Source organism: Hyperolius riggenbachi, chromosome 9 (genome assembly GCF_040937935.1).
Source record: "Hyperolius riggenbachi isolate aHypRig1 chromosome 9, aHypRig1.pri, whole genome shotgun sequence".
Taxonomy (NCBI): Eukaryota; Metazoa; Chordata; class Amphibia; order Anura; family Hyperoliidae; genus Hyperolius; species Hyperolius riggenbachi.
In genome coordinates, this window is record NC_090654.1 from 164,158,027 (window position 1) to 164,174,089 (window position 16,063).

Genomic DNA, 16,063 nt, shown 5'->3' on the forward strand with positions numbered 1-16,063 from the left:
ATAAGTGGGAAACAAGGTCTGGATGTGGTTAAAATATTTTTCAAAAACTAGGTATGTGTATTTCAAGTGGATTTGGGCACTGAAAAAGAATACTTTTTTATTTCTTTTTATTTATGCTTTTTCAGAATTAGATTTGTTTTTAAAAATGCCAAATGGTCACGTTTGATCTAGCATGCGTACAAGGCTATAGTATTGAAACTAATTAAAGAGGATCTTTAACCAAAGATTATACTTCATCCCAAACATAGCCAATACATAGCCAATACTCCCTTTCCCATGAGAAATATTTTCTTGACTAGATCATCAGGGGGATCTGTGTGGCCGATATTGTGGTGAAATCTCTCCCACAGTGTGATGGCATAAACATGGCCCTGACAGTTTGCTGTCTGTATACCTCATTGCATTGTGGGAAATAACAGCTTTTTTCCAACTGCCATGCAAGCAATGTATCCCTCTGTGCATAAAGCTCTCATCAAACGGACATCCTACAGAGATCACCTGCCAGTACTAAGGGGGGGATTGGGGGATGGTGTTTGTGATCTAGAAAGTGTTGCAGCGGCTGGTATCCGTCTCTACGTTCTTGTACTAGAACAAGGAGGTGACCAGGCATTATGGGGAGGGGGCAGGGCCAGCTTGTGGGCTGTAGCTCCACCCCATTTCACATTTTATCCGTCAACAGTGCTCCTAGTGGTAGTTATATTTTCCTATGTCCAGCATTAGACCTATGCTGGAAATGGCCAATGTAGGACATATGACTGAGAATGGTTAATGAGACACTGAAGCGAAAAAAAAATATGATATAATGATTTATATGTGTAGTACAGCTAAGAAATAAAACATTAGGAGCAGAGACATGAGTCTAATATTGTTTGCACTGAGTACAGGAAATCCGCCGGGCGGATCGCTCAGAAACAGCCGTATCAGTCTGACGACAGAGCGTACACACGCCGGACTGTCGCAGGCACGCCCACCCAGCGGGAGGCAACGACGGACCCGTCGTTGCCTAAAGTCCAGCGCGTGTACGCTGCTTAAGAGTTAAGAAACACCAGTTGTTATCTATGCAAAAGAGCCATTGAGCTCCACGACTTTCAAAGTCGCAGAGAGCTCTGTCTTCTGAAGCTTGTTATCTCAACTGTCAGTTACTGTATTTTCTTTTTCTCTCCAGAGGACAGGTCAATAGTTCACTGGGCTGCTCTGTAAAATTATTTAGAATGCTAAATAGTGTGTAAACTGCAAATATTAGTGAATGATGCAATGTTATAAAAAACACTATATAACTGAAAATAAAAATATGAGAATATTTCCTTTGCTACTAATGTTCTAGTAATTATCCGTACTACACAACCAATTCATTATATCATATTTTTTTTTTCACTTCAGTGTCTCTCTAAGGCTACTTGCATACTGACATATTGTGTTGGACAATATAATCGCATTGCAAGCACAATGCCATTATAATGTAATAGGATGACACAGGCACATTAGCAGTATGGTGGGCAGCAGTGAGCAATTACCAGGCAGCAGCAAGCAGTTGCCAGGCAGAAGCAAGCAACTGCTCATGGAAAAGGGGCCTTAATCAATTTTGATCAGATTACTAAAAAGTACTGTAGTATGGTGCAATGATTTAATGCAGGAGTAATCAATCCCTTGCCTTATTGCCTGCTATCAATCCATGTGTACCTAGCATTATTAAGGCCTCTTTTCCACGGACAGTTGAACTGTGTGCTCAGCAAGAAGTTGCCAGGCAGCAGTGAGCAATTACCAGGCAGCAGCAAGCAGTTCTGAGAGTTTGAGAGGCATTTCACTGGCTATCAACTGCCTGTGGAAAAGAGGCCTAACTGAAGTTGTGAAACATTACAGCAGAAAGATTTTTTAAACTTCCAGTTTGTAGAAAAGAATAGTGTACTATTCAAGCAAATCTGATGCACTATCTATTCTGGCACTATCTGATGCAGCACTAATTGGTGAACGGGAATATATGTTTCCTGAGCTAATGAGATTGATTTTTACCATTAAAAATACTTTTATTTTCTCAGTTCATAGTGAAAAATACACTCTGTAGCATTATTTCAGAATCAAATATCATCACCATAAATTGTGACAGGAACATAAAAAGTTATTTCTGATTAAATAAGGACATAGCTAAACTGTCAGAACTGTTCTGGTCCATAAGTGGGAAACAAGGTCTGGATGTGGTTAAAATATTTTTCAAAAACTAGGTATGTGTATTTCAAGTGGATTTGGGCACTGAAAAAGAATACTTTTTTATTTCTTTTTATTTATGCTTTTTCAGAATTAGATTAGAATGCTAAATAGTGTGTAAACTGCAAATATTAGTGAATGATGCAATGTTATAAAAAACACTATATAACTGAAAATAAAAATATGAGAATATTTCCTTTGCTACTAATGTTCTAGTAATTATCCGTACTACACAACCAATTCATTATATCATATTTTTTTTTTCACTTCAGTGTCTCTCTAAGGCTACTTGCATACTGACATATTGTGTTGGACAATATAATCGCATTGCAAGCACAATGCCATTATAATGTAATAGGATGACACAGGCACATTAGCAGTATGGTGGGCAGCAGTGAGCAATTACCAGGCAGCAGCAAGCAGTTGCCAGGCAGAAGCAAGCAACTGCTCATGGAAAAGGGGCCTTAATCAATTTTGATCAGATTACTAAAAAGTACTGTAGTATGGTGCAATGATTTAATGCAGGAGTAATCAATCCCTTGCCTTATTGCCTGCTTATGGCGGTTCGGGGGTTAATGCTCTCACGTTGTTGTCCAATTTGGGTAATTATCTCAATAGAAGGAAGTCTCTGAATGATCTGGAGACTTCTCCCATCCTTATCTTCTGGGCTATTTCAGCAGCTTGTCGACGGCTTGCTCATGTGCAGTAGCACAGACCAACACGGGCTTCCCCAGAAAAAGCCGAGCACGATCGGGTCTGTGCTACTGCGCATGTGCAAGCCATCTGTGCCTGCTTAGTAGCAGAGACCGGATCAGACTTTTTCCAGCGCAGCACAAGTGTGTCCGTGCTACTGCACAAGTGCAGTACAGCTGCACCTCGAAGTACCTTGTTCCCTAAAAGCTACATGAGGCAAATTAAATCAAATCAGATTTACTTATCTGGGGCTTCCTCCAACACCTAAAAGCTTATGTGTTGCTCACCACAGCTCCGCTCTCAGCCAGTCTTCTGGGGCCCCAACCGTAGCGGCGGTGTCTGCTCTTACGCACGGCCGCGGTACTCGCAATCGCGCTCCGGTGACCATCGACTTAAGCAGGGTCGGTGGCTGCTTCGGAGGGGACCCCAGGAGATTGGCTGAGAGTGGAGCTGTGCTGTGCAGAGTGCAGGAGGACCTTAGGGGGGTTTGGGATAGCAACAGAGGCTGGGCTGTATAGGCAGATCCAGCCTCTGTATGCAGATAATATTCTTCAAACCCACCTCGGGTTCTCTTTAAAATAACTTTTAAACATTTTACAGTTTAAAAAGTAACCTAAGGTAGGTGAAAAAAAGTACTATCAAAGTAATTTTGAGTATTTTCTTGCTTGCTGGTGGTTGAAAAGGCTTTTTATAGCTCGGGTATAAATTGAGATACTTACCTAATGAAAGGGAAGCCTCAGGATTCTTTTGAGGCTTCCCTCCATGCTTAACTGTAGGCCGCACAGCTCCTCTTCTTGCAGTGTGGTCCACGGCTCCGGCTTACTGTGCATGTGCAGGCAGGCTTGTACGGCTATTGCGTAGCCACGCTGCAAGAAGAGGAGCTGCGTGGCTCGATATGATTAGCCATGATGCCTTGTCGCTAATCTTCTGGGGGACCGCACTCAGCGACGGGGCACATCAAAGCAAGGAGGGGAGCCTCAATAGGATCCTGAGGCTTCCCTCTCGTTAGGTAAGTATCTCAATTTGTACCTGAGCTATAAAAACCACCAGGAAGCAAGAAAATACTCAAAATTACTTTGATAGTGCTTTGTTATGGAGAGGGGCGACAGGGGACATCGGACCACCGAGGGAAGCCTCAATAGGATCCTGCGGCTTCCCTCTCTTCAGGTGAATATCTTATATTGATCCAGAGCTTCAGCTCGGGATCACTTTAATCCACCAGCAAGCACCAAAATATTTAAAATAATTTTGATAATACTTGTTCAAATATTTGTTGATACTTTTTCAATTGCAAAGTGCTGAAATGTTATTTTAAAGCGGAATACTGTATAACCCCGCATTTCAACTTTGCTCTAAAACATTATTTACAGTATATTACATGCAACCAGCATTTTTTTTTTTTACTAGACCAGCATTGGAAGGGTTACACAGGGCTTTAAAGTTCCTGGAGATTTCTGCAGACGCATCCGAAGCTGACATAGATACATTTTGTTTACATAAATGTATCTAAGTGTGGCATGTGACTCGCTCTCTGACTGAGAAGGAGCTTGGAGGACAGCCAAAGAGTGTGTAACATTTCTCAATAGATACATTTAACTAAATAGAATGTATCTATCTGAACTTCTGCAAATCTCTCCACGGAACTTTAAGGGCTCTTTCACATTAGGGCAGACTTTGTGCGTTAACGCAAACGGCAGGCGTTTGCGTTAACCAAGGTAAGATGAAAGTCCATAGACTTTCATTTTACCTTTCACACTCGACGCTGCGTTTCGATGCATGTGGGCGCAGTTTTTCCTCCAAAGCACCCACGAGCCGGCGTTTTCCGTCGAGTTTAATTACCAGCTACCGCCACTGATTGCGTCGCACCGCAGATACCCGACGACACGCCGCAGGCAGACAACGCGTGCAGAAGAACGGCTCCTGTTCTCGTTGTCTGATGTGAAAGAGCCCTAAACCTCTGTGTTTAACCCTTCCAATGCTGGTCTAGTAAAAAAAAAATGCTTTTTGCATATAATATGCTGTAAATAATGTTTTAGAGCAAAGTTGAAATGCAGGGTTATATTCCGCTTTAAGGAGAAAATGAAAAATTATATCCTAGAAAACTCAGGAGAAAAAGTTAATTTAAAGTTAATGAAATAAGTACCAAAATGTGAAAAATAAAATGAATGTTTCCTTAATTGATTGAAGGCTGGTTTCCACAAGACTTGAATTCCTCAGTTTTCCCACAAATAAATTTGGAAGCAGAATAATAATAAGCTTGTAGAAACCAAAAGGATGCTTTTGATTTGCGTGCAGTAAAAAAAAAAATGACAGCATGTATTGCTTGACTGAGCTACTTTGTTTTTTTACTTGAGTGCTATTAACCTCTCTTTAGTTGAGCACCCACAACACCATGACAACCACACCTTTCCAGAAAAGCCTATACATGTTACCTTGCCAATTTAAGATTATCCTACATATGTATTCATGCAAGACATCAAAACAATTTTTACAGAATTCCTTCTTTATCTTTTTTTATGACTGTGCTTTATCTATTTTTTTTTCTTTTTAAAATCTGGCTTCCTGGTACAAACATTGCACAGTATTTGATTTAAGAATGCAACACTTATTTTGCAATGCCGAACAAAGGACATTGCTTAACAGAAGATACATTTGAATATGTCAGTATGGTAACAGGAACCAATTACAGTACGCAGGTTCCACAGGTAGCTCGTTGGGACAATTTTCTAAGCTACCCCAACAACAGGAAGTGTCTGATAAGCTTTCAAGCACACTTTTTAAAGAAGCAGATTTATAATACAGACTACTATGTAGGAAGTGTATACTCAGTACACAAGTTTGAACAAATGTTTAAAACAATCCAACATTCTACATACAGGAACACCTCTGCTGAAATGAATGAAAGAACTAGTTAGGCTTCAGATTACAGACATAAAAGATGCAGCACCTGCGGCATCAAATTTAGATGGATTCATAACAGGTAGAATATATATTCTGTAGTGATGGGAAGGGAATAAAGTATCAGTCATATATTCAATTATTCCATGATATCTGAAAATTAGAATTAGTCACAATTAGGTAAAGAGCTGAAAGAGCAGAGCAATGTATTATAGATGGATGGATAGATAGATAGATAGATAGATAGATAGATAGATAGATCTTCCCCAGCAGACATCAGCACGCACCCCTGGCACTCACCCAGATCCTGCTGCTGTGGTGCCCTTGATGGAGTTAATTCTCAGCCTGTTGGCAGTGTCTTTCAGGGCCTGCAGAGTCTGCTGGTCGGGCTTGTGATAATCCGCCATGGAGAAGGCTGCTGTCAGGGATTAGTGCGGAACGTGCGGACACTGGACAGCTGCAGAATACAGGGGGAGCGCTGGACGCTGCGGGGGCAATAAAGGCACAGCAGACGGGGGCTGGCACAGTCACTGAGGGAGTGGCCGGGGACACTCTGGGACTCGTCACTCGATGAACTTGCAGCCGGTTGGTGAAAACGTCGGCTGGGGGGCGGGAATTGGTACTGTACGGATGAGGCACTGGCAGTACAGCAGGGTAGTGACAGCCAGGAAGGCGGAGACAGGGAGGGGCGGCTTTGTAATGTCCTGAGGAAATGACAGCGGTCACATCCAATACACGAGCTACTTCTACAGTGTACAGAGCATAGAGCACACATTAAAGGAGCACTCCAGGCTTAAATCAAGGGAGGTACCAGCGAAATTGGAAGTGGTGCCCACAGCAAGCAAAAACAATAGTATTTATATAGCGCATAGCTACTGCTGGGTTTTTTTGGAAACACAGTGGCACATATACAATTAATTTCTTTTTCCTGAGTTTCCACCTAGACCTGGGGGATATTTTCCCACCTTGTCAATAAAATGCCTTTTGAACCCTCAGCGAGCAAAAAACTACTCAAAATAATTTTGATGGTACCTTTTCAACTACTTTTTAGTACTTTTTAAATTGCAAAATGCAGAAAGTTATTTTAAAGAGAAGATTAAAAATTATCTCCCAGGAGAAAAGTCAGGAGAAAAAGTGAATTGCATGTGGGTCATATGTATCTTATAAACTACCAGTGAATCGCAAGGATTTGTACTAAATAATTTTGAGGGTGTATTACTATATGCTGATTAGTTAAATAAGCATAATGTGCTTATTTTTTTTTACTTCTATGTGTTACTTGTTCTTCATGAAGCCATTGATATCCGTCTTTGCCCTATACTTGCCCTAGTGGTTCTAGCAGGGAGGGGTTGAACAGCCCTGCATAAACAAAATGTTTTTTTGGTTTCTGTGTGTTTGTAACTTGCAGTGTAATTTCAGGCTGGTTTCACACTTGTGTGTTGCGATTCGCCAATGTGGGAGAGACTGCCGCAGGAGAATCGCACCGCATGAAACATCCAACAGGGTAATGTGCATAGGCCCGTCCTCGCTCAGTGGCATACTCCATGCTGGACAGGAAGTACATCCCCGGAATTCCTGTCGGTTCCTGCATGCGCACATAGCCGGCCTTTGACCTGAGCGACCGGAGCGGTTGCTCAGGGCGCCAGCTTCCAAGGGGGCGCCTATAGCTGGTTACCTATACTGAGGGCACCTACATCTGATTTCCTATACTGGGGGCATCTATAGCTGGCTACCTTTACTGAGAGCACCAACACCTGGCTACCTATACTGGAGGCACCTACGCCTGGCTACCTATGGGGGTGATGGAGACCTTCAACTGACTTCCTATACTGTGGACACCTATGCTTGGCAAGTATATTGAGGGCACCTACACATGAGATCCTATACTGGGGGCACCTATACCTGGCTACCTACCTATACTGAGTCTGAGGGTGTTTTTTTGGGGGCAGCGCACTGCGGCTATAACGCGTGATGCAATTTGTCGGTGCTGTGCTATCATTCTAAATGGGGGGGGGGGGAGGGCGGCTAACTGTCCCACTGATTGTTTTTATTAATATTCCTGAAAGGTTATAGCCTTCATTTTTAAGTACATTCAGGATAATGCACTCCTTCCATCCATTCGTGGTTATTTATAGTATTTTTTCTATTATACATATGTGACGTGTCACGGAGATCTGAGCATTTGCCGCGATGTGTCACAACGTCAAAAAGGTTAGGAGCCGCTGTCCTAGGAGATATCTCTGGAGAAAAGGTGAATTGCGTGTGTGTGTGTGTGTGTGTGTGTGTGTGTGTGTGTGTGTGTGTGTGTGTGTGTGTGTGTGTGTGTGTGTGTGTGTGTGCGTGCGTGCGTGCGTGCATGAAGAGGATGAAGGGGGGCACCAACATCAGGTTTCGCTCAGGGCGCTGTGAAACTTAAAGCCGGCCTTGCATGTGCACCACCACACACCGGTCTTGTCACTTACTGCGTTGCCATAGATTTGAAGTACTGCTTAAGCCGTGCAGTAAGCATGGATAATGCGGTAACACATTGTTGGCTTTGCATCGGGATTGCAGCGATTTGAGTTCTTCTGTAGCACCACGTCACATTGCACATAGTATAAAAGTCTCCATAGGCTTTCAGTTGCTTAGCAGCCTCTTGAAGTGAAATTGCTTAATGTGCCCACTTGCCTACCTCGAGGTGTTGTAAAAGTGTGACTAGAGGTGTGGTGGGAGTTTGTCTTGCAAAAATAATTTTATGATAAAAAGTGTCCCTCTTCCTCATCTCAGAATTTGGGGAGATATGCCATGTTATCAAATGGAGTTGCTAACAAATACCTCACACCAGCAGCAACACAGACTTAACTGAGTACCCCTGAACTGAGAGGGGGTTTAATTATGCTAGGTGCCATTGTTTTTTTGAATCAACCCCAAAGTTTGCAAAGTCAGATTCACAGCAAATATATAAGGCAATTTGTTTGTTAATCTAAAATCAAAAATTAATAATGAGTTACATTTTGCATTGAAATCTATTTTGTGGTTTGTGGTCAAATGCAAAGCCTCCATCCATGTTATCGTCTTCAGATTTAGTATGTATGTCTTGGCCAATGGTGGGAACATGTAAAAAAGTAAATAAATACAAAACTAAAAGAATAACCCGGCTTGGTCCACACATGTCAGGTTGCGGATCGGAATGCTTTTTAAACGGAACAGTTTTTCTAAAAACGTTCCTCCGCGGGTAACCGGGCTCCTTGAAGATCTGCAAAATCCGGACTCTCCATTCAGTTTTCTAAAAGGGAGCCCACGGATCCGTTTTTGAAGTGTGTGAAGATGGCTGTTATTTCTAACATTGATATCCGTGGCTCCGTTTTTTCCCAGGGCAAAAAAAAACCGAGCCACGGATACGGATCTGAAACAAGTGTGTTCCCAACCCTCACTTAATCCACTAACTTCCGCTAACCCTAAACAATATATGTTGCCTAAGCATAACCTATTTTTTAACTGACCCCTTTTTTAATGGTAACCCCCATCCTTGACTCTTCTTGCCTATCTCAGGATAGTCTAAACACTATGCTGAAAGCATACAAAACACTATTCATGCTTGTTGTAGAGAGCTATATAAAACTTAACTTTTAATAAAACATTTAAAACTTCAGGTACAGCCTGTATTGCCTATATGGTTCACTTAACATGTGACATAGGAGGTAAATATATGTCAGAACACCCTATTAGGATTAATATAGCCAAGCCTTGGCTTGTTGTGTATGAATATGCATTCAGTTTTATGTGATTTAAAGGGGGAGACTTCCTGCTAATACTGAGGCTATATTAATCATAATAGGATGTTCCGACATATATTTACCTCCTATGTCACATGTTAAGTGAACCATATAGGCAATACAGGCTGTACCTGATGTTTTAAATGTTTTATTAAAAGTTAAGTTTTATATTGCTCTCTACAACAATCATAAATAGTGTTTTCTATCTCAGGATAGGGCAGTCCCAATGCATCACTTTAACAGTTGCATAAATTGCTGCTTTGGTAATGCAAACTGCAGACAGGTTCTAATCAAAGGTGGAAAAAACCTTTGGCTAGAGTTCCCCATTAAGGTTATTGATCTGTGGAGTATATAATTTGAGGAAAGCTTGCAAAAAAAAAAAAACAATGCTATTGAAAAGATTACTGTTCCAAGTTGTGAGCATGAAGACATCTTGAAGGTCTTCAATTGCTTTGAATAAACGTTTTGCAGAGTCATGCTAGATGGCACAATCCTGTTACACCACCACTGAGCTTGTGAGCATGTAAAGAATCTGCAGAGAACTGCTGTATCGCCTTGTGTCAGCTATAGCAGAATAAACAGTCTTATTTTCTCATTTGGATCAGTGCTTCTTGCAATGCGATGAATGTCTTTTTTTAAAGCTCTTCTATCCTTTTTTTTAAGTATTATGAGCTAGATTTGAATATGGATCACTATTTATTTTCCCTATCTTTTAGGCAACATTCACAGTGGGGCATTGCAGTGGGTGCAGTGGGATGTAGCGGCTGCATTATCATGCGGAAAGTTGCACTGCAATGCAACAATGGGACTGATTAACAAAGCTTTTCTGCTAAATTATCTGACCTTATTTATTAACTCACAATTTATCTCTCCTTAAATGACTTAACTCATGAGTTACCTCTCCTTATCTAACTTAACTCATGGTTTAGTTCTTATCTATTTATCTGAATTATCTCTGCTTATTTGTTTATCTCATGCATTAGCACTCCATACAGTTAAGGTGAAAAATATGTAACCTTTACGAATCAACCCCTATATGTGTTGTTCACAGTGCATCTAGTGCGATCTAACGGAGTGCGGCATTCCAACGTACTGCATGCAGTGCATTACTGCACATCGCATGCGTTAACAGTGACTGTGAAGCATACTTTTCATTGACCGTATGCTACACTGTATGCGACGCAATGATCATCTAACATGCGATGCGACTTTTCCATCCATTGTCTTCTTGTTTTTACAGGGAACACAATGCAACTCTCACTGTAAACGTACCCTAAGGGTAGGTAGTATAGAGCATTTTATCTCTGTTGCTGCTGAGTTCTACAGTGCATATGCACATAGTACCGGGGATCCTATGCGTGTCACCACTGTAATACGCGACCTATGGGACGTTCCACATCTCACTACCGCACGTCCACGCCCTCCTTCTGGCAGAAGGAGGAAGTGCGAAGTGCAGTAGTGAGTGGGGGAACGCGTCCCATAGGTTGCTCAATACAGTGGTGACAAGCATAGGATCCCCGGACTTCTGGGTAAGGTAACCCCTCTATCCCGTGGGCACAGGTGCATTAATTAACCTCCATTAGCATTCAAATTCAAGTACTTCAGTACTCGAAAGCCCATCCCTGCCAGCCAATAGGAGGAGCCACCCTGTCTAACTACTCACCCCATTAGTATCGATGTACTGCCAGTTGGGACATCAGAAAATAAACAAAACATTATATGCAGGAGCAAGGGACATTCATAGAGGTTTACCTGTACCCCTTTAACCACTTGAGGACCACAGTCTTTTCGCCCCTTAAGGACCAGAGTCTTTTTCTCCATTCAGACCACTGCAGCTTTCACGGTTTATTGCTTGGTCATACAACCTACCATCTAAATGAATTTTACCTCCTTTTCTTGTCACTAATACAGCTTTCTTTTGGTGCTATTTGATTGCTGCTGCGAGTTTTAGTTTTTATTATATTCATCAAAAAAGACATGAATTTTGTCAAAAAAATGTTTTTTTTTACTTTCTGTGCTGACATTTTTCAAATAAAGTAAAATTTCTGTATACATTTTTGTCCAAATTTATTCTGCTACATGTCTTTGATAAAAAAAAATCCATTCAGTGTATATTTATTGGTTTGGGTAAAAGTTATAGCGTTTACAAACTATGGTGCCAAAAGTGAATTTTCCTATTTTGAAGCATCTCTGACTTTTCTGACCACCTGTCATGTTTCATGAGGTGCTAAAATCCCAGGATAGTATAAATACCCCCCAAATGACCCCATTTTGGAAAGAAGACATCCCAAAGTATTCACTGAGAGGCATGGTGAGTTCATAGAAGATTTTATTTTTTGTCACAAGTTAGCGGAAAATGACACTTTGTGACAAAAAAAAAAGTTTCCATTTCTTCTAACTTGCGACAAAAAAAAGTGAAATCTGCCACGGACTCACTATGCTTCTCTCTGAAGTGTCTGCTTTCCAAAATGGGGTCATTTGTGGGGTGTGTTTACTGTCCTGGCATTTTGGGGGGTGCCTAATTGTAAGCACCCTTGTAAAGCCTAAAGGTGCTCATTGGACTTTGGGCCCCTTAGCGCAGTTAGGCTGCAAAAAAGTGCCACACATGTGGTATTTCCGTACTCAGGAGAAGTAGTATAATGTGTTTTGGGGTGTATTTTTACACATACCCATGCTGGGTGGGAGAAATATCTCTGTAAATGACAATTGTTTTATTTTTTTTTACACACAATTGTCCATTTACAGGAGATTTCTCCCACTCAGCATGGGTATGTATAAAAATATACCCCAAAACACATTATACTACTTCTCCTGAGTACAGCGATACCACATGTGTGACACTTTTTTGCAACCTAGGTGCGCTTAGGGGCCTAACGTCCTATTCACAGGTCATTTTGAGGCATTTGGATTCTAGACTACTCCTCACGGTTTAGGGCCCCTAAAATGCCAGTGCAGTATAGGAACCCCACAAGTGACCCCATTTTAGAAAGAAGACACCCCAAGGTATTCTGTTAGGAGTATGGTGAGTTCATAGAAGATTTTTTTTGTCACAAGTTAGCGGAAATTGACACTTTGTGAAAAAAAAAACAATACAAATCAATTTCCGCTAACTTGTGACAAAAAATAAAATCATCTATGAACTCGTCATACACCTAACAGAATACCTTGGGGTGTCTTCTTTCTAAAATGGGGTCACTTGTAGGGTTCCTATACTGTCCTGGCATTTTACGGGCCCTAAATCATGAGGAGTAGTCTTGAAACCAAATGTCGCAAAATGACCTGTGAAATCCTAAAGGTACTCATTGGACTTTGGGCCCCTTAGCGCAGTTAGGCTGCAAAAAAGTGCCACACGTGGTACTGCCATGCTCAGAAGAAGTAGTATAATGTGTTTTGTGGTGTATTTTTACATATATCCATGCTGGGTGGGAGAAATATCTCTGTAAATTACAAATTTTTGATTGTTTTTACACACATTTGTCCATTTACAGAGAGATTTCTCCCACCCAGCATGGGTATGTGTAAAAATACACCCCAAAACACATTATACTACTTCTCCTGAGTACGGTGATACCACATGTGTGACACTTTTTTGCAGCCTAGGTGCGCTAAGGGGCCCAACGTCCTATTCACAGGTCATTTTGAGGCATTTGTTTTCTAGACTCCTCACGGTTTAGGGCCCCTAAAATGCCAGGGCAGTATAGGAACCCCACAAATGACCCCATTTTAGAAAGAAGACACCCCAAGGTATTCCGTTAGTTGTATGGTGAGTTCATAGAAGATTTTATTTTTTTGTCACAAGTTAGTGAAAAATGACACTTTGTGAAAAAAACAATAAAAATCAATTTCCGCTAACTTTTGTCAAAAAATAAAATCTTCTATGAACTCGTCATACACCTAACAGAATACCTTGGGGTGTCTTTTTTCTAAAATGGGGTCACTTGTGGGGTTCCTATACTGCCCTGGCATTTTTACGGGCCCAAAACCGTGAGTAGTCTGGAAACCAAATGTCTCAAAATGACTGTTCAGGGGTATAAGCATCTGCAAATTTTTATGACAGGTGGTCTATGAGGGGGCGAATTTTGTGGAACCGGTCATAAGCAGGGTGGCCTCTTAGATGCCAGGTTGTATTGGGCCTGATCTGATGGATAGGAGTGCTAGGGGGGTGAAAGGAGGTGATTGATGGGTGTTTCAGGGGGTGGTTAGAGGGGAAAATAGATGCAATCAATGCACTGGGGAGGTGATCGGAAGGGGGTCTGAGGGGGATCTGAGGGTTTGGCCGAGTGATCAGGAGCCCACACGGGGCAAACTAGGGCCTGATCTGATGGGTAGGTGTGCTAGGGGGTGACAGGTGATGACAGGAGGTGATTGATGGGTGTCTCAAGGTGTGATTAGAGGGGGGAATAGATGCAAGCAATGCACTGGCGAGGTGATCAGGGCTGGGGTCTGAGGTCGTTCTGAGGGTGTGGGTGAGTGATTGGGTGCCGTAGGGGCAGATGGGGGTCTGATATGATGGGTAGCAGTGACAGGGGGTGATTGATGGGTGATTGTTGGGTAATTAGTGGGTGTTTAGAGGAGAGAACAGATGTAAACAATGCACTTGCGAGGTGATCTGACGTCGGATCTGCGGGCGATCTGATGGTGTGGGTGGGTGATCTGATTGCCCGCAAGGGGCAGGTTAGGGGCTGATTGATGAGTGGCAGTGACAGGGGGTGATTGATGGGTGATTGACAGGTGATCAGTGGGTTATTGCAGGGAAGAACAGATGTAAATAATGCACTGGCGAATTGATAAAGGGGGGTCTGAGGGCAATCTGAGCGTGTAGGCGGGTGATTGGGTGCCCGCAAGGGGCAGATTAGGGTCTAATCTGATGGGTAACAGTGACAGGTGGTGATAGGGTGTGATTGATGGGTAATTAGTGGGTGTTTAGAGGAGAGAACAGATGTAAACAATGCACTTGGGAGGTGATCTGATGTCGGATCTGCTGGCGATCTGATGGTGTGGGTGGGTGATCAGATTGCACGCAAGGGGCAGGTTAGGGGCTGATTGATGGGTGTCAGTGACAGGGGGTGATTGATGGGTGATTGACAGGTGATTGACAGGTGATCAGTGGGTTATTACAGGGGGGATAGAGGCATACAGTACACGGGGGGGGGGGGGGGGGGTCTGGGAAGAATCTGAGGGGTGGTGATAGGGTGATCAGGAGGGAGCAGGGGGCAGTTTAGGGCATTAAAAAAATAGCGTTGACAGATAGTGACAGGGAGTGAGATGGGTGATTAGGGGGGTGATTGGGTGCAAACAGTGGTCTGGGGGGTGTGCAGGGGGGGGTCTGAGGGGTGCTGTGGGCGATCAGAGGGAAGGGGGGGAGATCAATGTGCTTGGGTGCACACTAGGGTGGCTGCAGCCTGCCCTGGTGGTCCCTCGGACAATGGGACCACCAGGGCAGGAGGCAGCCTGTATAATAGGATTTGTATACATTACAAATCCTATAATACACTTTGTCAGCGAGGATCGGGCAGCTAGTAACCCACCGGCGCTTCCGAACTGCCGGCGGGTTACAGCGCGAGGGGGGCAGAGCCTGTCGCCGGCGGCTGATCGCGTCACGAATGACACGATCGCCGCATAACCACGCCTGCCGCTGCCACCGCCGATGGGCGTATTGCGGTCGTTTAGGCCCAGTTCTTGCCACCGCCCATCGGCTGTGGGCGGTCGGCAAGTGGTTAAAGGATACCCGAAGTGATGAGATAGACATGTGTATGTACAGTGCCTAGCACACAAATAACTATGCTGTGTTCCTTTTTTTCTTTCTCTGCCTGATAGAGTTAAATATCAGGTATGTAAGTGGCTGACTCAGTCCAGACTCAGACAGGAAGTGACTACAGTGTGACCCTCACTGATAAGAAATTCCAACTATAAAACACTTTCCAAACAGAAAATGGCTTCTGAGAGCAAGAAAGAGGTAAAAAGGGGTATTTCTTATCAGTGAGGGTCACACTGTAGTCACTTCCTGTCTGAGTCAGGACTGAGTCAGCCACTTACATACCTGATATTTAACTCTTTCAGGCAGAGAAAGAAAAAAAGGAACACACCATAGTTATTTGTGTGCTAGGCACTGTACATACACATGTCACTTCGGGTATCCTTTAACCTCCATGGCAGTAAGAACAAGCCTGACTCATCCAGCTAAAAGATGCTGATAGCGGTAAGAATGAGTCAGGCTAGTACATACCATGAGGGAGATTTTAAACTGCTCTGCTGGGTTTGCTTTTTTTTTTTTTTTTTTTTGCTTCCATGGGCTTTCCTAGAACTGTTGGATGCTTGTTAGCACACTGTGGGTAGAAATCTGTTCTACCCACCATGTCCTAACAAGCATCCAGCAGCCCTAGGAATGCCCACATGGAGGCTGCGGAGCAGAGCAGTTTTGTACACAATTTCCCCTTTCTCCTTCCCTTCTTCCCATCCTCCCTGCCTGCAGATCCTCAGTGCTGTGTGAAGCATAAGCAAATATTACTCACCAT

General features: G+C 42.9%; 1 protein-coding gene across 1 annotated transcript in view; it reads right to left on the reverse strand.

The window, feature by feature from the left end:
• Positions 1–6,406, reverse strand: part of TKT (transketolase) — a 60,352-nt gene extending 53,946 nt beyond the window's left edge. The window contains exon 1 of the mRNA XM_068253646.1: positions 6,094–6,406. Coding sequence (XP_068109747.1) covers positions 6,094–6,200 — 107 coding nt within the window. The 5' untranslated portion in view covers positions 6,201–6,406. The remainder of the gene's footprint in view (positions 1–6,093) is intronic.
• Positions 6,407–16,063: the final 9,657 nt, after the last annotated feature.